We start from the raw sequence: 23,339 nt of genomic DNA, 5'->3' as shown, positions 1-23,339 counted from the left end.
ATTGTGGCACACCCTTTTTTGGACTTTTGTTTGGCTTCTCTCTGAAGCCTTTTCTTTCTCTCTTGAAGTCTGTTTCTTGGACTCCTCTTGAGTTCTTTTCTCTTTGCAGGACAGAAACGTAAAAAGGGCCTAGGGCCACCTCCGGTTGTAGCCTGGGGGCTTTCAGCTGTTTTCTCCCCCTTGTCTCTTTTTCTGTCTCTCTTTGCACCCCGCCCCATCATTTCCCTTTCCCCTTTTTCTCACAGAGGGAGACCAGAGAAAAGATGTTTCCTCCTTGTTTGGCCTTGGCTATGGGCTAGCTTGGTGTTTCACAGTCCCAGTAATAAGGGAAAATTGGGGAGGATGTTAAACAGGTGCCAGGAAAGCATTCTCTTGTGCACTTACATTGAACTTTAAAGAACTTCTCTTTCAGTTGTTTTTCTGATATGATATTGAGAAGGATTTGGAATCTATCTTTTTAAGCAAGTTTCTACAACCTTGGGATTTTTTGTTCCTGGAACCAGCTAACTTCTAGAATACAGCTTGTCTGCTAGGCAAAAGGAGTCTTAGCTCACTACTAGGTTGGTCAAGTTCATCTGAGCCAGAGGTTCCATGCTCAGCTGTGCTTTTCTCTGAGGAATGGGATTGGATACCCTGAGAATTTGAGAAGTAGCAACCATGATGTTTGTTTGAAATCTTTAGCTTTTATCTTAAAAGTTTATGTGAATTTTGCATTTTCTATAATTCATCTCTGTTTGTTTTCATATAAATGTAAATTTTCTCCCTAATTATTTACCTAAACTGATACTCCAGGAAGATAAACCCTTCCATTTTCTTCTGTGTTCTCATATTCTCCCGAATACTACCTCATTTTCCATTTTAAGGATTTGGGGCCAAAACCTTTTTATTGAGTGTCTTTTGCATATTTCTCATGATGGGAATTGACCTTTTGGCTAACTGGGTCCCACCTTTTTATCCTCAACACATTAAAATTAGGCTTTTAAATCTTTGGAACAATACCCTGATTATAAATAATTTGTGCGAAAAACTTTCCATTTCCTAGAGTTTGTAATGAATGCATATATTCTATAGAATTCTGGATAGTCATGAAAGACAGTAGCCTGTTTATTGTGTTCTTACTATGTGCCAGGTTCTGTTCTCACCTCTTCCATCTATCGTGCTGTTTAATTATGTAGTGCTTTAAAAACAAATAACCGATCTTACAGAACTCATGCTAACATTACTGTTGTTTTCAATTAGCAGATTTCAACACTAAACTTGCACAATGTCTTTGAAACCAAGAGTAGTAGATTTTGATGAAACATGGAACAAACTTTTAACGACAATCAAAGCTGTTGTCATGTTGGAATACGTCGAAAGAGCAACATGGAACGATCGCTTCTCGTATCCTTTTAATGGCATTAATAAATGTTCTTGTATTGATGATACTGTATTGATAAATGTATGAATGCACATTGGTAAATGTTCTAAAATTGATAAACTTGTTAAAAAATGAGAACAGACTTAAGCTTATATAAATGGAAGAGCATTCCAGTGTGACTTTTAAAATATATTATTGTTTACATTTCCAAGTTCATCACTGTATGTGGCAATCATTAATCTTTGATAACCTTTCATTCAACAGATACTTATTGTGCACTTAGTATATGCGTGTGTCAGGCATTACTTTAGGCTTTCGGAATACAGTTGTGAACAAAATAAATTACTTTCCCTTCATTCTCCTAAGGGAAACGAACAACAAACAGATATTTTAAAAATCTAATGCCAGTGCGACTAATAACAGGTAGTGATAAATATTGTGGGAAAAATAAAGCAGGATAAGGGTCCTCAATTCCAATGAAGACTGCAGCCAAGAAATCAAGAAAAGGCTGAGACTTGGAAAGGCAGAAGAATTAGGAAAGAAGAATTAGGAAAGATCCTGAAAACCATACATGTATCCTTAGAGACCAAGGCTAAGATCATCCATACCCTCATACTCCCAATTACTATGTACGGAGGTGAAACTTGGACAATTAAGAAGGGTGATAGGAAAAAAAAAAAGGATTCATTTGGAATATGGTTGGAGGAAAGCTCTCTGGCTTCCCTTGACAGCCAGAAAGACCAACGAGTGGGTCTCAGAGCAAATTAAGCCTGAAACATCATTGGCAGCAAAATGACAAAACTGACGTGGTCCTATTTTGGGCACCTCATGAGAAGGCAGGGTTCTTTGGAAAAGACAGTGATGCTGGGAAAAACAGAAGGCAGCAGGGGAAGAGACCAAATATGAGATGGACTGACTCCATAAAGGAAGCCACCTGCAGGAGTCTCCGGGAGCTGAGCAGGGCTGCTGAGGGCAGGACATTAGACATCATTTATTCATGCAGTTACTAGGCGTCCGAGCCGTCGCAACAGCGTGTAACACAAGGGTGTGGAGAATGGTTGGAGTACCTTTGTGAGTGGCTCTTACAAAGTATGGTCAAGGAAGACCTCTCTGAGGACAGTGGTATTTGAGCAGAGATTAGAACAAAGTGACGGAGCAAGTCTGAACAACATCTGGGGGGAGCAAGTGAACAGCAAGTTCTGTGAATGTGAGACAGAAACGTGTTTTATAATTGGGTTGTCTACATTTGTGAATTAAGAGTTCTATATGAAAAACAAATTTGTGCTTCCTGTAGGGCAATCTGAAACCTGGTGTCCTGCATTCCTACATGACAGAGTTCTTTTTAAATATGTGTTATATATGTGTTGTTATTTATATATATAATAAAATGTACTTTAATAATGATATATATAAAATAGTGCAACCCCAGCACCTAGGGTATAAACTCTGGTACGAAGAAAAAAACCAAAATATTAAGACTTTAGCTTCTTAGTATTTGGGACGTTAAGAGGGTGTCTAGCAACCCGAGGCCACAGGTACCTGGGGCAGAGTGGGTGGTAGCCTTACCAATTCTGCAGAGGGCCTGCGAGGGGCCAAGGCAGGGCAGGCATGTGTATGGAGGTTCAGAGTTCTCACGAACTTGGTGCCCCCTTCTCTAACAGCCCTCTGGGGCTGAAGGATGGCTGCCCTCCTTATACAGGAGAGACGTTCTTGAGAAATGCTTGGATTTCATAAGACAGTTTTTGTTCTTAATGCTTAACTCGAATTGTTAATATTGAGCTGAATGTTGATGTAAGAGCAATGGAATTCTTTAGATCAACAGGAAACCATTTAATTCATTACAATTGCAGTTGTTAGTAATAAACCTTTGTTAGGCTACCTATGTTCTAGGCACTAAAAATACATAAAAATTATTATGGTAACGTTTCTGGAAAGCTTCAGAGTTTGCAAAGTTCTTTTACATTTTTTGTTATGTGGTACAGATGAAGAAACTGCTACTCAGGGTAAAGGGCCTGCCCAGGGTCATACAGGTACTAACTGATGGAGCACAGACTCTAACGCAAGATTTCTAACATCTAATGCCCTGTACTTTCCAGTTTATCTAGAGGGTAATTGGCATGGATTTCTGCCTGTGAAGAGCTTGTTATTGAATTAGTCTCTTAAATTTTTCTGTGGATCATCATAAATTGTTTTTTGGGTAGGAATCTTAATAAAAATTGAAAAAGTGTTAAAGCCTACTTGTGTGTTAATGAGGTTGGCTAGGCAAGTTTTAAGGTACTTTTAAGGCTATTTTTAACTAAATGAGCAGAGAGAGAAGAGAACGACTTGGTCACAGAAGATTACAAGAAAAGGGAAAATGAGCATAAGGTAAAGAAAAAGAAAAGAGTAAATGTGTTCTTTGTTAATGTACAGAATATACACTTACTTGGTTGGTTTGTAAATGGTTTTGAAATAGCTGACTTCCCTAGAAAGTGCCCCTTTAGTCACTGTTATTTCTAAAATGTTTGTGGTTTGATCTAGTTATTCTTGACCTGACCATGGATTTTCTCCTCCCCTCCTTAAAATAAAACAAAAAAACCCTTGCAAAAACAGTAAATTTAAGAGTGTAATCTCTCACTTTAAAATTTTAATTTGGACAATAAAGGACTGTGTTTACGAATTGTTCTAAAGTAGAATTCCCTTCGTTTCCCTGTTATTTTGCCCAAGAATATAAAGTTGACTTCTGACCCTCAGATATCTTAGGTGGAATTTTAGAGGCCATAAAACTTTAATGTTTTGAAAATGGAAAAAGCCCCCCAAAATTGGATCTGCTTTTAAAGTACTTCCCTACGTGTTACTACTTGATCTTTTATGTAGCATTTTTCGGGTGTGTGAAAAAGTTGGAAAATGTGGAAAAGTTTGCAAAGTATGCATGCAGCGTTGAACAAATAATTATAAAGCAAACAGCTGCGTAATCACCACACAGGGTGTTTCAGAACTAGGGTGCAGCTGGCATCCACCACCGCTGGTCCCTCAGTTCACAGGCCCGCTGCTGCCCTGCCGTGGGATTTACTATCCTGACTTTTGCACCTATTGTTTCCTGTTTTACTAAAAACAGTGTAACGGCTCATGTGTATAATCCTAAACGATATTGGTTAATTCTTTCTGTGTTTTGAACTTTATATAAATGGAATCATGCTGTGTACATTCTTTTGTCATAATTTTTCTTTTGACATATATGTGTGTAATTAATGTTTTACAAATGACCTTGTAAAACACGTATCATTAGCCCCGTTTTACAGTAGAGAATTTTGTGGCCCAAGAGGGTAAGAGGACTTACTGATGTTGTGGGATAGAATGCTGGGGTAAAAACACCAGAGTCTTCTAGACTGTTGCAGTTGGCATTAAGGAGGTTTGGCTGCCAACTGAAGTGTTTAACGTGTAAGTATGGAACTTATTTGAACCCTTGTCCACAGACATTTTTATTAAATATAAGCTCCATAAGTGCAGGGATTTTCGTCTATTTTGTTCACTGCTATATTCCCAGCACCTGGTACATACAGACACCTAGCAAATATTTGGTGATTGAATAGCTCCTGTCAACTAAATGTCATTAAGCACACTGTACAGATGAAACAAGTAACATTAATACTTGGCTACTTCTCTTACTGTGTTGATAAGTGGGGCTCTTAACACTCATCCTTCATAAATGTACTAGGTCCAGGTATATATGCAAGACATTCTAGTTGATAATTAATGGAAATAGAAAACATCAGTGTTTTTTGATACATAACAAATTACCACAAATTGTCTGGCTTAAAGAAACACTCTTTTGTTATCTCACAGTTCTGGTCAGAAGTCCATGGCGTGACTGGGTTCTCTGCTCAGAATATCGTAAGGCTGAAATGCTCTCCTCTAGAGCTCAAGGTCCTCTTCTGAGCGCTTTCCTGTTGATTGGCAGAATTTGATTCTTTGCAGTCGTGGGACTGAGGCCAAGATAATCTCCTTATTTTAGGGTCAACTGATTAGTAATCATAATAGCAGCTGCAAAGTCCCTTTTGCCATGGGAAGTATCTTATATGGCCATAGGTGTGAAATCTTATATTCATAGTCCCAGATATTAGGGTAGGAAATCTTGGGAGTCCGTTTTTTAGAATTCTGCCTAACACAAGTAATACTGATACTTCATAACAGAAGCTTTTTGACAGTTTTGGTGCAGTCTCTAGGGTGGTTTGGAATTTACCCTTTAAGTATGTGGTGCTTTCCTATGATAAGATAGAGATTGAGTGTAGATCTACATTTACTGTTTGTTTCTCTGGGTTGAAATTCTTTGGTTGTTTTGGTTTACTTTTATTCATGGTTTTCTGACTTTTGGTAGCTGTTAGGACAATTCCCAAACCTTGGCAGTGTAATTAAATGGTTTTGTAATAGTTCAAGGTGATTAAGCAAGGAGGAGATTTAAGATTACCTTCCCTGAATGTATTTCTTCCCAGCCTGTGAAAACCAGGCATTCTGTTTTCCTCATTTCTAATACATGTTCTGTTTCAAACGTAGACCGGTTTTGACTACATCGAAAAATGTCGAGGCACGTAATCTCCATGCTTGATGATCTTCACAAGTGTTAGGAGAACTTCTTAGTAACCTTGGCATCTACACTTAGCATCCATCACTTTTCCTTAGATTGTACAGTTTAGGAAAAGTTTTATCTACAGTCATCTCTGGTTGGTGCATTAGCGACAGTTTCGCTCTGTGCTTCTACATTAATCAGACTAATATTTGATGTTGATGCTGATTCTAATTGATGATTTCATAGATTCATTTTTTATGTGTTGCATTTTCATTCTCTTCAGAAATGTCAATGAAAAGCTTTAGTTTTTATTACCAACTAATTCTTTTTGGTCATTCTCTTAGCATTTTCAATTTTAAGATAATCTTTACTTTTAATGCCATTTCAAAACTCATTGTGACCCACTACACAATAGGGTTAATAGTATTAAAACTCAAAAGGAAGCCCAAGTACAAGAAGCACCTTTTAATAGTGAAAATGGACTAAAATAATTTTACTGCAGGCCAACAGTGTCTTTTGGTTGTAACAGAGTTTAGAGCTTTTACTCTGGAACAATTTTGTTTCTGACTGAGAAGTTTTAAGTGGAAAATTCATAGAGGAATTTTTATATCCTGGCTCCCTAATGAATGACTTAAGGAAAAATTGACTTTCGGGAAGAGAGTATATAAATCTAAATTTGACCTTCTTCTGTTATTTCCCATTTGTTTGTCTTTTAATTATCTTGAAAAATGGTCTTCTTGAGTGTTCTTCCTAAGGCCTAAACATTTCCAGGGTGGTTGGATATTTGAATAAGTTAGAGAACAACATATTTAGGAATATCTTTTAGGCAGATGAATGAAATTATAGAGACCCCAAGCTATGGTGAGTTAAAATATTAATTTAAAAAATTTATTAAGGTGTACTCCATTAAAAAAATACATGAATACATTCTCGTTGAGGAAGACAATATGTAACTCTTATATATGGAATGAAATGGGAAAGTGACCCTGTATTCCCTCCCCTACACAGATCCTTTGTATCTAAGCGGAAAGAAGGTAAGCCCTGTGGTGTGAATCCGTATAGGAAATTTTGTGTACATGTACATGCAGTGGGTATATTGAGATACTAATTTTGGTGAGGTAAAATATTTGGGCACATTATTAGCATATCATGCTGAATTTATGGTATTGAATCATTTAATTTTTCAATATCTAGTAAGTTGTATATTCTAGAAATAAGTGTGTTTCTGGCTTAAGGTGGAGCAAATAATATCAACATCATGTTGGCTGAAAATTCTGCAAGTAGGTATTCAGAACTTAAAGATATGGAGTATGTCACACCTTTGCTGAAAGGGTGGTTGATCCAAGATCTAGAGAGATCCTGGATAAATTTAGTCTTTTTTAAAAATAAAATTTAAATTTAAGTATAGTACACATACTGACTTATGAAAAATAAAGATGAATTTTCATCAAGTGTACATATTCATGCATTCAATAAATAGAACAGTCCTAGACCCCAGAAGCACCCCATTTCCCCTCTCAGTCACCAAAGTTAACCATTATCCTGAATTCTAATATTTAATTTAGACAACTCTTGGCTATGCTTTTACTAAGGTAGATTTATTTCCTCTTGTTATAGTCCATAGCCCTTTGTTGATTCTATGCTTATGTCCTTTCTTATGTAAACATTTCATAGAATTCTGGGTAACTTGACTTCCCAGAATCCCCCTCTGAATTTTAACCTCTCTGAGAGGAACAATTTTCCTTACAATGCTGTCAAATAATTCTCAATAAATATTTGTTGAATGAATAAATGAATCAGTCTTACAGTGCTTTTTAAAGGAAGCATGGTTATATATTTTACCTTTTATTATATAGCTATATAATCCTGAATCACAAAAATGAAATAATGATTTTTCAGTTTTTACTGTGAAACGAGTTAAATCTCATTTGTTTTAAAGTGATATCTCCCATGCATATGACAACCTTAACATTTTAACTAGAGATATCTATGCTTTATGTGTGGCCTATCCTGAACCCCTTGGAGAAAGACTTTATACAGAAACTAAAATTTTTTTGGAAAATCACGTACGGCATTTGCACAAGGTAAGGAGTGATACATACTTGACATAAATATGTTTGTAGCTGCGTAATTATTTGACTAATTCACTGCTTTGCAGTGCAGAACTTATATCAAGCTAAGATTTGTTTCCCAAATAGCATTTTTCTAATAATGTACATGTAAGTCTGTGAGTCAAGCACTGTTTTGTTAGGTTCTCACAAAGGAAATCAGTATAGTTGCTCAAGATATATAAATAGTTAAGTGCAAGAGTAGTGTTTCAAATCAAGGCTTGTACACCTTTAAAATGAGCTCCTGTGTCTTCTGGATGGTGTTTATGGAATCAAGTGTTCTCTTTTAGTTGTTTCATTGTTACTAATGGTAGTTAAATTAGAATGTAATTTATAAATGTAACTTATAATGCTTAAATTATGTCAGTTATTTTCAAATATAAGTGTTTGATAAATTTTATAGCTTAACAAATGAAAATGATAAGTGCTTTCGAAGTAAAAATGTTTTTCTTCTTCATACAGAGAGTTCTGGAGTCTGAAGAGCAAGTACTTGTTATGTATCATAGGTATTGGGAGGAATATAGCAAGGGTGCAGACTATATGGACTGCTTGTATAGGTAAGTGTGCTTTTAAACGCTTGACATCTAAGCAGTATTGCTTGCATTCATAATTGACGGAGGTTTTTTTTTTTTTTAAATATTACCTATTACCCACTGAAATGCACAGAACTGAAGCATTTGCTACTATATATAGACTTCTCTGCTATGGGGAAGGTCTGTAGTCTGGGTCATGTAGGTGTTTGGGAGCCAGGTCGTATGTGGAAAATTACTCTGAAGAGTAAAACTACTTGATGGCATTGTTCTGTTTCTTCGGGTTACCTGGTATAGCACATGTTAAATTGCAACAGAAATCCAAAGTAAAACTTCAGTTTGGAGGGAACTTAGCAGAGAAAATCTACCTTCAGTAGGCTCTTACTTGACACTAGGATTCAGTGTTTTATGTTTTGTAGACACACTGTTAGTCCAAGCACTTAGCAGATTTCTTCCTGAAGTTCTCCTCCTCCCTCTTCCAGGCATATTAAGTTACTTGCAGTGTCATGATGCCCCGTGGTCTCTTCTGTCTCCCTGCCTTTCTTCATGCTATTCTGTCTGTCTGGATGCTTTTCTTCCTTTCTCTGAATGATTAATTCTGATGTGTTTTTCCACACTCCCCTGTGGACTTCCTTCCCCAGCTCTGCCCAGTTTTCTGCTTAGATCTTCTGTGTTAACTGCCACTCTTGCATGTTCTCGTGGTATCTACTGGCCCTTTCTAACCCATTCATGCGGGCAGTGGAAACAGGTGCTTAGTTAGGTAGGAAGGCTGAGAACTATGTATTGGATAGCGGATAAATGAAGAATAGTGGCATTAGTACCTGGGCCTCTCCCCCTTGGACCTGTGGTGTGTGCTCTTGAAATGGTTGTGGCTGTTAACACATCAGTGGGAGTTTGCCCTGTGCACTGTGGCTTTGGCCACAGATGTACGGGTGCCTCATTTTCTTATTGGGGAGAAGCTGAGGTGTGGAGCTAATCTCAAAGCTTTATCTGCACATGCACTGTTACAGCGTGCATTGCAGGGATACCAGGGCTTGGTTTGCAGGGTGGGCTCCTTCTTTGCTTCACGGGTTCATGTTCCCTTAGGTTTTTAAAACAACACTGGAATTCACTCACTGTAAGTTGCCTGTGTTAGAATCTGGAGCTTACTTCTAAATGACCTGTAGCTTTATTTATTTTTAGAAGAGCCAAATGTAATAAAACCAGAGACTAGTCATTGCTGACATGCATAATGTTTAGTGTGGCTTTGGCTTCTATAAAACAGGTTTGTCATACATTAAACATCCTGATATTTGATGTTTTCTCTCCTCCTCCAATCAAAGTGAGATAGTCATAAATAGAACTTTAAGAAATCCCTAACTGAATCGTGGGGGAGGCCTGGGGGAATGTTCAGGATAAGAGTGAGAGTGCCCGCGTGCCTTGGCCATTGCTGAGACCCCGGGGCCACTGGGACGTAGAGGACAAAAGAGTGTGCAGACGGTGCCCTGGAGTGGGGTCCCTTTTTAGTTGAGACATTTCAGTATAGATTTAAATTGTTTCTGTTCTTTTTTAGTTTTCTAGGACACATTTCTCTTGGTTCTCCTGCATCTTTGTTTACCAAAATCAATTTGAAACTATTTAAATTAAAACTATTAAATTAGTACATTAATGAGCTTTTATTATAAGTTGCAGTATATCTGATATACATACGTGTGTGTGTGTGTGTTTATGTGTGTGTAACTATATGAGGTAGTTCGTATCTCCATTTTTATGTGAGGAAACTGAGGGTCAGAGAGGTTAAAAGATTTTGCTCCAGGTCACTCAGCTAAAAAATCACAACAGCAGAATTTAATCCCAGATCATTGTGATTAAGCCCAATTAACTTCTTTATTCCACCTTAGTCTCATTCTAGATACTTTTAGTCACTTATGTAGAGTCTATTCTCATCCCTTTTGTCACACTACACGTTGTTTCTAGGATGATCTGAGTTTCTCCTGGTTTTAGCTGCAGCATATATATTGATAAGCACCAAAATACGCGAATATGTTTATCCCAGACAGTGTAAGTGTCATCGGAGTATTTTTACCTAGCTCCCTGTACCTCCAGGATGTTCCGTGGGCACGCCTTACTACAGCTGATGTTCACAGCTGACCTCGTTATCTTTTACATGCACACTGTCCCCAGCATGACTAGTTTTCGTGGACAGTGGTACTGCGCACCTAGCCATCTACGCCAGAAGTCGCAGTTAGCCTTCACTTAGGATAGCCTCTCCACCTGACCTCGATTGCTCGAATCCTCCAAGTGTCTCTTAAATTCATTATTTGAAGTGCTTATGGTTCAAACTTATTTTTATTGTTTCTCACCAGAACTGCTAATGATAAAGTCCCTGTAATCAGCTCCCGGTTTTGATTTCTAATTTATTCTATTTAGTAAACTTCTTGTGTTATCTTTTCTAAAGTGGAAATTTGATTACTGTCTAGCCTCTTCTTTACTCTGATGTAATTTATAAGATGGATATGCATTAGCATAGGTGACTTAAGGATTCTGATTTGAAAGAAAAATAATGACATTCCTACCCACCTTTCCCAGTACTACATACCGTTTAGACCCTGCTGGCCTTTGAAGTGGAGTACTTAAGGTATTAGCTTGAGAACTACCAATTGTTGAAATCCCAGTAGGTATTAGCGGGAGAATAATTCTTGTAATGGAATTTTCTGAGACAGGCTGAAAAGCCTAATTTCTTAGAAGCTTCAAAGTTTCCTTAGGCTATTAATTCTTGCCAAATACTGTTACTAATTGTGTTACTGCTCATAATCCAGAAAAGCAAAGGATACTTATTAACTACTTTATTGACAGAATAAGTTGTAAGAACATGTACTACTGCATTCATTATACCTGAGCAGAACCATCATCTCCCTGTGTGGTAGAGTATAAACTATTTTAAGAAATTATTGGAAGCGGTTTTCTTTTATGGTTTCCTAGAATATATGTCTTTCTTTGAAAACAAATGTGTGGTTAATAATTAAAATTTGTAAAACACTACAGTGATTTAGAAATTAAGAATGGTATCTATATAAAAATGAAAAATTACACGATTTAATTTACATTTTACATTATATCTTTAAATTACTTTAAAAGCTTGTCTATCAAGCTTATACCATCAAAAGTAGAAATCCGGAATGAGAAAGATATATTTAAGGTAAGGTAGTTTAAATTTTATTCCATGAGGGAGAGACAATAGTGACTTTTCCTATCAGATATAAACATATAGAGGTACACTAAAAGTGTACTGGCTCAGCAATGTGTATACGATCTTGGGAACGGATGAGTGAGTTCAGACTGCTGCAGGTCTAGCAGCTGCTGCTTCAGAATGAACAAACCACTATTCTGAAAAGTTTGCAATTACTATGGAGGTATAATGATTCTAATTAGGGAATTGGTAGAAAGAATTTTTAGGTGAATTGGAGATGCCATAAACAGGAAATAGAAACCAATCATAAGAGGGTTGCACACGCGGAGAGCAGACAAATGGCATTGGAAGTGAAAAGGAAAGTCATGGAGGAGATGATGAATGGGAAGGAAGGAGAGGAGGTAAACCGGAAAGGTAAGTGTTTTAGGTGAGATTCCTGGGGTGTCCATGTACCACTGCCCAAAAAAGAAACTGGTGTGGAGCAAAGGATTCATATAGGAAGACACACATAAATACTAAAGATTTAAGTCCCCTCTACTCAGTGAACACGTCATTGTTGAAATACTACGTTTGTTTGTGTATTCTACCAGATGTGCAAGCTCTGTGGGTGGAGACCGCATTTTTGTGTTTGATTTTTCCGTCTCCAGTGCCTTCCTTGCATAGTACCTGTCATAGAGTTCACACTTGGACAACACTTGTTGAATAAGAGTGGGAGTTTCTGTGCCAGCTCTGCCACTTACTAGCAGATTGCCCTTTGGCAAGTTCTTTAAGCTCTTGAAGCTACAACTTTCATAAACATAAAATGAGGATCGTGATGTCTGCCTCTTGGTACTTAGCTGTACAAAATGTTGAGGGCTATGTCCCACACATGATGTAAGTTCATTGACGGTCAGTGATACTTCTATTTCCTGGCTTTCGTTCTTGGCTTTCACAGTCGTCTGGCTCCAAGCTGCATTTCCGACTTTGTGTTGACATCCCTGTTGTCTGGAATGTTACCCATTTATTTACTCAGTAATTCATTGAAGTATTTTTTTGAGGACTTCATATCTGCCCGCCACTGTTCTGGATGCTGTCTCCAAGACAAGGTCCTTGCTTGTAGACCTTCTATTCTAGAGGGGAGACATAAAGACATAACAGAATGGGATTATTTCACATTGTATTAGGTTGGTGCAAAAGTAATTGTGGTTTTGCAAGTTTTAACCTTTTAAACTTCAGTTACTTTTGCACCAACCTAATAGTAAGTACTGTGAAAAAAATAAAACAATTATGTATTAGATAGTTCTTCACTGGTAATGGGAAGGTAAGGTTAATTTGGATTGGTGTAAGGCCAGGCCTGAGAGGTGTGTTTGAACTGAGATCTGATGACAGAGGCCAGAGATGAAAATATCTGGGATAGAGCATTTCCGGCCCTATCCCAGCTATTCTGTTTCAAGTGAGGAAGCCATTCTCTCTCTCTCGCTTTTACTGCTCTCTCCCCATCCTGTTCTCCTTTCCTTAGCTAGAGGCATGGTTGGAAACCATGAAATTATGAGGGTTACAGTGAGAATGGAAGGAAAGGTTAAATGCCATTTTGAAGGAAAAATAACAATGACCGTGTAACCTATGGAAAGAGGACGCTACTGTCACATGGCCGCCCAGGTTGTAAGCCGGGGAGTCTGAAGGCTTGAAGTTCGTGAAGGTGAGAGTGGGATGTGTGCTAATGGTTGTGCCTCCGCCACTTTGGAGTTAATTCCAGAAATTATATTTTTCATTGTCTCTTAGAATTGCTGGTAGTTGAAATTTAGAATTATGAATTTTAGAATTATGTAGTTGAACTTTTTTGTTGCCTTTAGTTTCAGTTGTCTATAAATGTTAAGTGGATCTTTCCTTTTGATGCAGTGAACATTAGAAAGTGTGTGTTTTGATACGAGATTTCACAGCTGTTGCCTAAATAATTGTATTGGTAATAGTTAGTTTCAAGGGGATAGTTTTAGGTGGTGAGCATTAAATGTATTATAGTGAAATCTGGACTGGTGAAAAGTGAGTACTTGACTATTACAGCCTCTTTCTTCACATTTAATTTTAGAACTCTGTATTCACCTCAGTAATTCTTAGAGTTCATCACTCTAAGAATTAGTCTTAGACTCTATTGAAACATTTTCTTTGTTAAGCTGTTTTTCTCTGGTAGATACAGTGATCTTAAATCTGTCAGTTTTGCCCATACTTCTTACTGTCTGTAATAATCGGTTCCATTGTCTTACCTATTGATTGTGATTTTTGTTGTTGTCATTTAAAAATGAAGTTACATTTTTTTCCTGGTGGAAAAATATAGAGAACTGACCTGGCTTTGATCTTCTCACCATTTTCTGTTTAATTCTTTGCAAAGTGAATTTACCTTGACTTACCAAGAAGAATTGGGGAGTGAACAGATGAGATTATAAAGGACCTTGGATAGGCACTATTGGGCTATCACAGTATTGCAATTGAGAGCAAAACCCTTGAGGTTTTGTTTTTTAAATGTGAGACTGGGGTAATAGGGTTTTTTTTGGCTATTCTAGAGTTTATATTCTTTGTCTCTTAGGGCTTTGGACAGAAAGTGGGGCTGACGATTTTCATCTTTTTTTATTATATTTTTAATTTCTACTTAATTTTTTTTGGGTATATTACTGAACTATTCTGTAGTTGGTTACTATCCCTAAAATTATTGTTCTATTGCAAATTATTTGTTTTCCTACTGATTTTGACATAGTGTTCAATGATATTACGTTTGTTTTTCAGGTATCTCAACACCCAGTTTATTAAAAAGAATAAATTGACAGAAGCTGACCTTCAGTATGGCTATGGTGGTGTAGATATGAATGAACCACTTATGGAAATAGGAGAGGTAGGAAATTCTTTAAATTACTGGCAAACATGAGAATGCTTTCATTTATTTAGGTAATTTGATTCACTGTCCTTTTTTTAAGGACACTGAATTGACTATGTAAAAATTCTCAAGATTTAAAATATCCTAAATGTTAAGTAAATAAAATACTGTAATGATTTCCTAAGAATTTTCAGGTAAATGAGAACAATAAAGATATGATGAGTATTATTTTGTTTTAATTTTTAAATAATTTTTTAATTTCTCAATTACAGCTGACATACAATATTATATTAGTTTCAGGTGTACAAAATAGTGATTAGACATTTATGTAACTTGTAAGATGATCACCCTGAAAAATCTAGTACCCACCTGACACCACATACATTTATACAGTATTATTGATTATATTCATTATGCTATACCCTACACCCCTATGATTATTTTGTAACTACCAATTTGTACTTCTTACTTCCTTTCCCTTTTTCACCCACACCCCCAAAGACCCTCCCATCTGGCAACCCTCAAAATGTTCTCTGTATCTATAAGTCTGTTTCTGTTTTATTTATTTTGTGTTTTAGAGTCCACATATAAATGAGATCCTATGGTATTTGTCTTTTTCTGTCTGACTTACTCCACTGAGCACAATACCCTCTGGGTCCATACATGTTGCAGATGACAAGATTTCATTATTTTTACAGCTGAGTAATATTTCTTTGTATATATGTACCTCCTCTTCTTTATCCGTTCATCCATTGAGAGACACCGAGGTTGCCTCCATATCTCACCCATTGTAAACAATGCTGCGGTGAACATATGGATGCACATGTCCCTTTGAAGTAGTGTTTTGAGTTTTTTCAGATAAATACTCAGAAGTGGGATTACAGGGTCTTTCTTTGTCTCTTGTTATAGTCTTGGTTTTAAAGTCTATTTTGTTTGGCATAAGTATTGCTACTCTAGCTTTTTTGTTTGTTTCCATTTTTATGAGATATCTTTTTTCATCCCTCTGCTTTCAGTCTCTGTGTTTCTATTGATCTGAAGTGGGTCTTTTGTAGGCAGCGTATGTAAGGATTTTGTTTTCTTCTCCATTTAGCCACCCTGTGTCTTTTGATTGGAGCATTTAATCCATTTACATTTAAAGTACTTGTTGATAGATATGTGGTTATTGCCATTTATTATTTATATTTTTGATCTTTTTTTTTTTTTTGGTCTCAAAGAAGTCCCTGTAAGATTTCTTGTAATACTGATTTGGTGGTGATGAACTCCTTTAACTTTTTCTTGTCTGGGAAGTTCTTTATCTGTCCTTTGATTCTAAATGATAGCCTTGCTGGGTAGAGTAGTCTTGGTACTTGTAGGTCCATGCTTTTCCTCACTTTGAATATTTCAGCCAATCCCTTCAGACCTGCAAAGTTTCTGTTGAGAAATCAGCTGACAGTCTTATGGGAACTCTTGTAGGTAACTGCTTTTCTCTTGCTGCTTTTAAGATTCTTACATCGTTAACTTTTGGTATTTTAATTATGACGTGTCTTATTGTGTGGATTCATCTTGTTTGGGACTCTGTACTTCTTGGGCTAATATGTCTAATTATTTCACCAGGTTAGGGAAGTTTTATGTCATTATTTTTTCAAACAGATTTTCAATTCCTTCCTCTCACTGTTCTTCTGGTACCCAAGATGCAAATGTTGGTATGCTTGATGTTTTCCCAGAGGCCTCTTAAAATATTCTCATTTATTTTTATTTTTTTATTTTTGCTATTCTGATTGGATGTTTTCTGCTACTTATCTTCTAAATCGCTCAGATATGGAGGCTGCCTAAGCCTGCATGCTGGGAGGGGGGAGAACTCAACAAAGAAACTGGCTTCTGCCAGCACTTCTCTGTGGGAGAAAGCTACCCCTCCAGCCCTTGGCTTGAAGCCAGACAATTCCATTCCTCTCTGTATGTCCCGGTGCCTTTCTAGCTGCTGCCCCTGCACTAGAGCTCAGAACAAGTGTGTCCATCAGCAAGAATGTCTGTGTGCAGGCCCTTTAAGAGGAGCGCCTGGGACTCCAGCCACCCTCAGTCTCACTCAGCCACAATCTCCTCAGGTTTTCACAGCCAGAAGTTATGGGGACTTCTCTCCCTGGCACAGAATCCCTGGGCTGGGGAGCCTGGTGTGGGGCTGGGACCACTTGCTCCTTAGGGGGGACCTCTGCTTCCAAGATATCCCTCTTGATTTTTTAACTGCCATCCACGTTACTTCACCCCCCGCCCCCTGTCTTGAAGTGGCTCCTGTATATCATTAGTTGTAGGACTTCTTTCCAGCTAGACTGTAGATGATTCTCAGTGATGGTTGTTTTGTAGTTTAGTTGTAATTTTGATGTTGTAGGAGGAGGCAAGCACAGCACTTACCTTCTCCACCATCTTGACCAGAAATCCATAACGAGTATTATTTTAATAATTAAATGAATGATAGATGAATGAATGATACAAGGTTAATATTTCTGCCATGTGACAAAGCTCATAAAAAATATTTAGAAATGTTGAGACTCTTGTTAAAAAATGCAAAGGACATGGACTTAAAAGAGAGCCTAAAAGATAGTAAATACAAATTTATAGATATAACAAATTTATTTTAACTTTATAAAGCAATTAAATTCAGAGTAAAACAATAAAGGGTACAGTTCAAGTAATGCACTCAAATTTTCGAAGTACAGTGGAAATTTAAATGTGGAAAATTGTATAATGCCCATACAGATTGGGAAAGAAATACTCTAGTATAATGTTTATTCATGTAATACATATGTATTGAGTAGCCTGACATAGTGGATACAGTAGTGAACAGATAGAAGGTCCCCGTCCTCATGAGGAAGCAGATGCTAAGTTAATAATTTTAAATTGTGATGAGTGTAGATGAAGGAAATAAACAGCTAAGATGCAGCATTAATAGAAATTTAAATTAAAATAATCCTTTTAGAAAGAAATTTTTCATTGTCTTTCAGTAGACTTTAAAATGTTCACCAGAAGATACATACAAGAATTAGCATTTTTCTCAGTAGCACAAAACTGGAATCATAAACACGTTATCAGTAGTAGAAAGGAAAAATAAATCATGGTGAAGTGTATATAGTATACAACAGAATACCACATAGCAATGTCAATGAATGAACAACTGTTATATCTTTCAATTTGGATGGATTTCAGTAATAGACTTAAACATTTTTAAATCATACATACAAGAGTATTATGTTATCAAATGTGATTATGTTATCAAAGCCAGAAATTTTCAACTTCAAAAATATTGTATGGGGATACTTACACATTTGATAGAATTATAAGAAAGCAAATGATTTAACACAAAATTTAGGACAGCAAAACCTCTGAGGGGAAAGGAGGGCAACATTTGGGGCAAGGGTAATGGTGAACCCCTATTTCCTAAACTGGGTGGTGAATACAGAGTGTTTTATTTCATTGTTTTTTAAATTGACTTACCCTTTTATGTTTGTATGAAAGCTTTCCTAATTTAAAAAAAATCAACTAACAGCCAAATCATATTATTTTATTTAATGTAACTCCTTGTTTCTATTATAATCTTGGCATCTATAGCCCCTCCATAATCCTGGGCATTTAAAAATCAAAATAAGGTTTTATAAAAATGAATTATTTCTGTAAGATTTTTCAACTAACCAGAAAACTTTAACTCTGTTTTTGTACATGTTTGATATGATGGTCATTGTCATTTTAAATTACAAATTAATTTTTCTTACATTTATTCAATTTTCATTTGAATTTTAAAATATTAGTTATAAATACTTCTCTTGATGGGTATTTTTAAAAAATCTTAAATGTTAAAACAAATATTAATACTGAGTAATTCAGCCTTGATGATTTTTATTTTTCCTGGCAGCTAGCATTAGATATGTGGAGGAAATTGATGGTTGAACCACTTCAGACCATCCTTATCCGAATGCTGCTTCGAGAAATCAAAAAGTAAGTTTTGACATTTATCTTCTTCAGTCAGTTCTAATTTGCTGTTTAATATGGTTTAAAATAGTGTTCAGTTGCTTGGATGTTGACTGGACATAGGCCTCATTTTACTGTAATGAACCTCATTTTCCATCTTAATGTCAATATTTGAAATTTGTTCTATAATTCTGGGGAACAAGTCTTTGGTCTTTACTTATAGCTTAAACATGCTTAATAAATAAATAAGTACCTGAAGGAAGTGACTTGTTTTACACCTTCCAGGCATTGCTGAATTGTTTGAGCACATTCTCTCAGTTTAAATCCTGATGAGGATAACCTATTCAAAGCAGATTATTCTAGTTAGTTGGTTACCTCTTAGCCCCAGTGTTAGATCAGCAACTTGCCTATTATTGTGAGGTAAATTTACAGGAAAATGGCTTCCCACTCTACTCATGGCCCAGAGTGGTTGACTTTTTACCTAATTGCTGTGTGAATAGAGTTTGGGACAAAGCACATTTTCCTATGGAGTCCAGAATAGAATATTCCTTGGGTCAGCTCTGGCCTGAAAGATTCTTACTAATCTTCAGAGAATCTAAAGCACTAAATCTGCTTTGGAGAATGAAAAGCACTAACAATCAGTCATGCAGATGTGTGTATATTAAATTTCCAGCTACTGGAACTGATGTTACAGGAATTATCTAGTCCTGTGAATTGCAGTGTGATAATGGCCATTCCATCTGAATCTGCTTTCTTTAAAAAGACCCAAATATGGATCTTTTCTTTTTTTTTAGTTGTGGAACAGTGTGTTTTTCCAGGACCTATCAGCTCCAAGTCAAGTCGTTGTTTTCAAACAAATCTAGTTGTGGAGGGTGCAGCTCACTGGCCCATGTGGGAATCAAACCGGCAACCTTGTGTTATGAGCACTGCGCTCTAACCAACTGAGCCAACTGGCCGCCCCCAGAATTTTTTTTTATATGAGGAAAAAGGGCAAAGCATTGTTCTTAACTATTGTTCATAGTAGGAAATAAGGGGTTAAAAACAAAAGCCACAAAAGAGGATAAGAGAATATTTTAAAATCTAATGCTAATACCAAATAGAAATAAATGGTAGCAACTAGTAACTTGGTTTAGAAAAATTGTTACCTTTTTAGTGATTCCACTGTTTCCAACGACAGCAAGATGGAGAAGGCAATAGTGAAGCCGTAGGGTGGGACAACTTTTTTCCTTTCTCTTTTCTCTGCTAAAGTATGATTAACTAAAAGAACACTCGTAACAGGATTTGTAGGTCCTAATATAATCTATTTTGCTAAGAAATACTAACTTTTTTCTTGACTTGGAATTCAGCTATTTTACATTAAGAATGTAGTGAAAATAGTTATAATTTTTAAAATGTACTTTTATGAAATGCCTCTTTTAATATAATTGTGTCTAAATCTAGTAAATTTTTCTTAAGTGTGATTGTTAGCTTGTTAAAAATGAATTCAATGAAAAATTAAAATCTAACTATAAAAACAATAGAACCGTAGTATATTAATTCTGGAAATGACAAGAGATGTGGTCTCTGTTTGGCCAACTTGTCTTAGTTTTGTTGTTATAATCAGCTTCCATTAAAGTATTGTTTGACATGCTTTATTAATATTTTATTTGTTTTTCATGTGTACTCTGTTAGATAGGCATTATCCCACATTTTACAGCTAAAGAAACTAAGACTTAATAATAATCATTAAATATGGGAACTATGTGCCAAGCAGCGTCTAAGAGCTTTACATGCATTATTTCATATAATCCTCACAACCCTAGAAGGTTGGTACTATTTACCATTTTACAAATAAAGAAGTCGGTGGTGATGCTCTAACAAGGCTGATTTTATTACAGCCCCCATCTTCTTAATTCTAAGCATTTAAACCTAGGTTTTTCTAATTCTACATCCATTATGCCTGTCTTTTTAATCCACAGAATGTTTCTTACACTCCTAGCTCCAATATTGTAGCTTAATGATGAATACATGTTAGTTTTATGATGCTTTAAGTATTCTAGTGTTTTCACACATACTTCTTTCATTGATCTTAAGGAGGCATAGCAAATTTTATTTATAAGTAAGTAAATTGAACTTCGACGAGGAAAAATGATTTATTGAACTTGATATAGCGAAGGAAAGAGACTCCATGCCTTTGAACTTCCAGTTTGGGTCTTTGCACTGCATCGCTTTAGCATCTATTTACCCATTGTCGTTTGAGCTACTAGGGCCAGGTATCGTACCTTCCGTTACATGGAGGAGTGACTGTGGTAGATACTTGCTATTTGTAATCTTGTCACATCCTTATAACAGCATGTGATGGTGAATATTATCATAGGCTCATTTTACAAATGAGGAAAGGAGGCTTGAGGGCATAATTATCTTACTCGTGTCATAGCTACTACATGGCAGAATGAGAATTAGAATTTAGGTCATTTTGATCCTTAAGTCTGTGTTCTTACCCATATAGCATGTATTCTTAAAAATAGTTTACTTAAGATGTATCTCATGCTTGCTACTAATAAGGAAGTATTTTATTGTTGTACCTACAACTTCTTTGTGGAAAGAGCTCCACCAGACTTCAGAATAAAATCTTTTCAGATATAGCAGAGGGTATTGCGAATTTGATTTTCCTGTCAACTTATTCACAATTTTTTCCCCCCATATTCATCCCTGGGTTCCTTCATATTCTCTACAAGTGTTTAAAGAATATTGCTATGTATTTGTGATTTCTCAGATCTGGCCACTGAAAATCAAGTTTACACAGGCAATGTTTAAAAGCGTTATCTTTCTACCAAAAAAAAATTATGAAAGTAATATACACTGATTGTAGAAAATTAAAAATACACAGAACTTTAAAAAGAGAAAAGTAAAAGGCCTTTTACTTTTTCCCCATTACCTTCAGTTCTGTTATTTAAAGGAAATCACTATTAAGGATTTAAAGAGTTTTCAAATAGCAGTTTTCTGTGCATTTAAGATTGTATGGTGCACATACACAGAGGGTGCCAAAAACACGTATACACATTTTAAGAAAGGAAAAAAACTATTAAAATTGTAATACTCAGTATATACTGATAACAAAAGATGAATACAAGTCATGTGTATACGTGTTTTTGGCACCCCCGTATATACATGTACCTATATTTATATCTGCCTACATACATATATTACATATACTCTTACACACACATACATATGTGCATACATTTGAGTGGCTTTTTGAAAGCCTAGATATCTGGGTCCCCACCTATATCCACTGAATTATACTCCAGGGAGAGTAGGATCTCTGTTTTGACAAAGCTCCCCAGATAATATTTATGCATCTAGTCCAGAAGTGCTGTTGGACGCTAAATAATATTCCCTTCACTTATTCTATTAAACTTTTATTGGAGTGCTTCCTTTTTTCCTTTGGATTTCTTTATTACATAAGTATTAAAAACACTGAAAAAATATAGTCTTCTTAAAAGGTAGAACAGATTAGTGGTTGGTGTGAGAAAATAAAATGGTAGTATGAAGGGTATTTTTTATGGTGATGAAATAGTTTTGTATCTTGAATCTGGTGGTGGTGACATGAATCTAGACATGTGGTAAAATTGCATAGAACTACACACATACAAACATACACAAGCGATTGTGTATAAAAACTGGTGAAATCTGCATAAGATGTATAGATTGTACCAATGTTGATTTCCTCATTTTGATATTTTATCATAGTTGTGTAAGATGTTACTGTTGGAGAAAACTATGTTAAGGGTACACAGGACTGCTCTATATTACTTTTGAAACTTCCTGTGAGTCTGTAGTTATTTTACAATTAAAAAATATTTTTTAAAAGTTTAAACAGCACATAAAATGTGAGCATCCCTGCTTTCTTTTCTTCCTTTTACCTAAGACTTCCTTTTCTCTCCTCATAAGTAACTACTGAAAATAGTTTGGTTTACTTTAATATTTGTTTATTTAAGTACAGTGGTTTTCATCCTTTTGGGGGGATCTTTATATTGCTTTAGGGAGATGATGGAGCAGTGGAGCCTCCCCCACATAAAAATACTTGGAAAAGTTTTTATTCATTTTGAAATTATAACTCAACAGCAAGACACTCATGACTTAAGCATCCTTTCTGTTTGCATGTGAACATCATAAACAACAGCAAGAGTTAAGTGACAAATGGGAAAAATACTTGTGACTTCACAGCTCCATATTTTTTTTTCCCCTTCCGCCTCAACTCAGGTTCAAGCCGTTCTCAGTCCAGTTGTGTTGGACACAGCTCCCTGGCCCATGCTGTTATTATGAGCCACTGGGCCGGCCCCACAGCTCCATATTTTTAATTCTTCCTACATTTCCCACTGTTCTGACATCAGACAGACACCAAAGTTTTCTACAAGTGTGGCTCCGTTTCACAACCCTCTTCTGTTCCATTTGTTATCTATCATTGTGTCAGAGCTTCACTGTTTTTATTGTTACAGCTTAATAAGTCTTGATATCTGATAAAACAGGTTTGCCATCCATAAGCCAGAAGTGTTCTTGCTGTTCTTTTGCCCTTTTCTCATATGCATATTATAATCACCTTTTTTTAGAGGTGATTATAAGTTACCTTTAAAAATTTTTTTCTGTGGTATTGAAATGGAATTGAATCTGTAAGTTAGTTTGGAGAGAATTTATATCTTCACTGTATTAAATCTTCCTATCCATGAACATAGTAATTGTATTATTCCTTCTTTAATAGCTCCTAATACATTTTTATAACTTTATCTGTAAAGGGCCTGCAGGCTTTTTGTTAGATTTATTTTGAGCTATTGGTATTCTTTGATATTATTATAAAAAATATGT

General features: G+C 36.0%; 1 protein-coding gene across 4 annotated transcripts in view; it reads left to right on the top strand.

Moving 5' to 3' along the window:
• The window catches only part of CUL2 (cullin 2), an 84,215-nt gene that overhangs the window by 25,205 nt on the left and 35,671 nt on the right, over nucleotides 1-23,339 (top strand). For 2 of the 4 annotated variants that reach the window (XM_033106580.1, XM_033106578.1), the window contains exons 2-6: nucleotides 1,243-1,383; nucleotides 7,888-7,990; nucleotides 8,477-8,571; nucleotides 14,471-14,576; nucleotides 18,439-18,521. In XM_033106580.1, coding sequence (XP_032962471.1) covers nucleotides 1,265-1,383; nucleotides 7,888-7,990; nucleotides 8,477-8,571; nucleotides 14,471-14,576; nucleotides 18,439-18,521 — 506 coding nt within the window. In that variant the 5' untranslated portion in view covers nucleotides 1,243-1,264. Of the gene's footprint in view, nucleotides 1-1,239; nucleotides 1,384-7,887; nucleotides 7,991-8,476; nucleotides 8,572-14,470; nucleotides 14,577-18,438; nucleotides 18,522-23,339 lie in introns of all 4 variants that reach the window. The other 2 variants (XM_033106581.1, XM_033106579.1) reach the window with 1 other exon arrangement.

This window comes from Rhinolophus ferrumequinum, chromosome 5 (assembly GCF_004115265.2).
Source record: "Rhinolophus ferrumequinum isolate MPI-CBG mRhiFer1 chromosome 5, mRhiFer1_v1.p, whole genome shotgun sequence".
Classification (NCBI taxonomy): Eukaryota; Metazoa; Chordata; class Mammalia; order Chiroptera; family Rhinolophidae; genus Rhinolophus; species Rhinolophus ferrumequinum.
The sequence above is the reverse complement of the archived record's forward strand: the minus strand, read 5'-3'. Positions and strand labels throughout refer to the sequence as shown.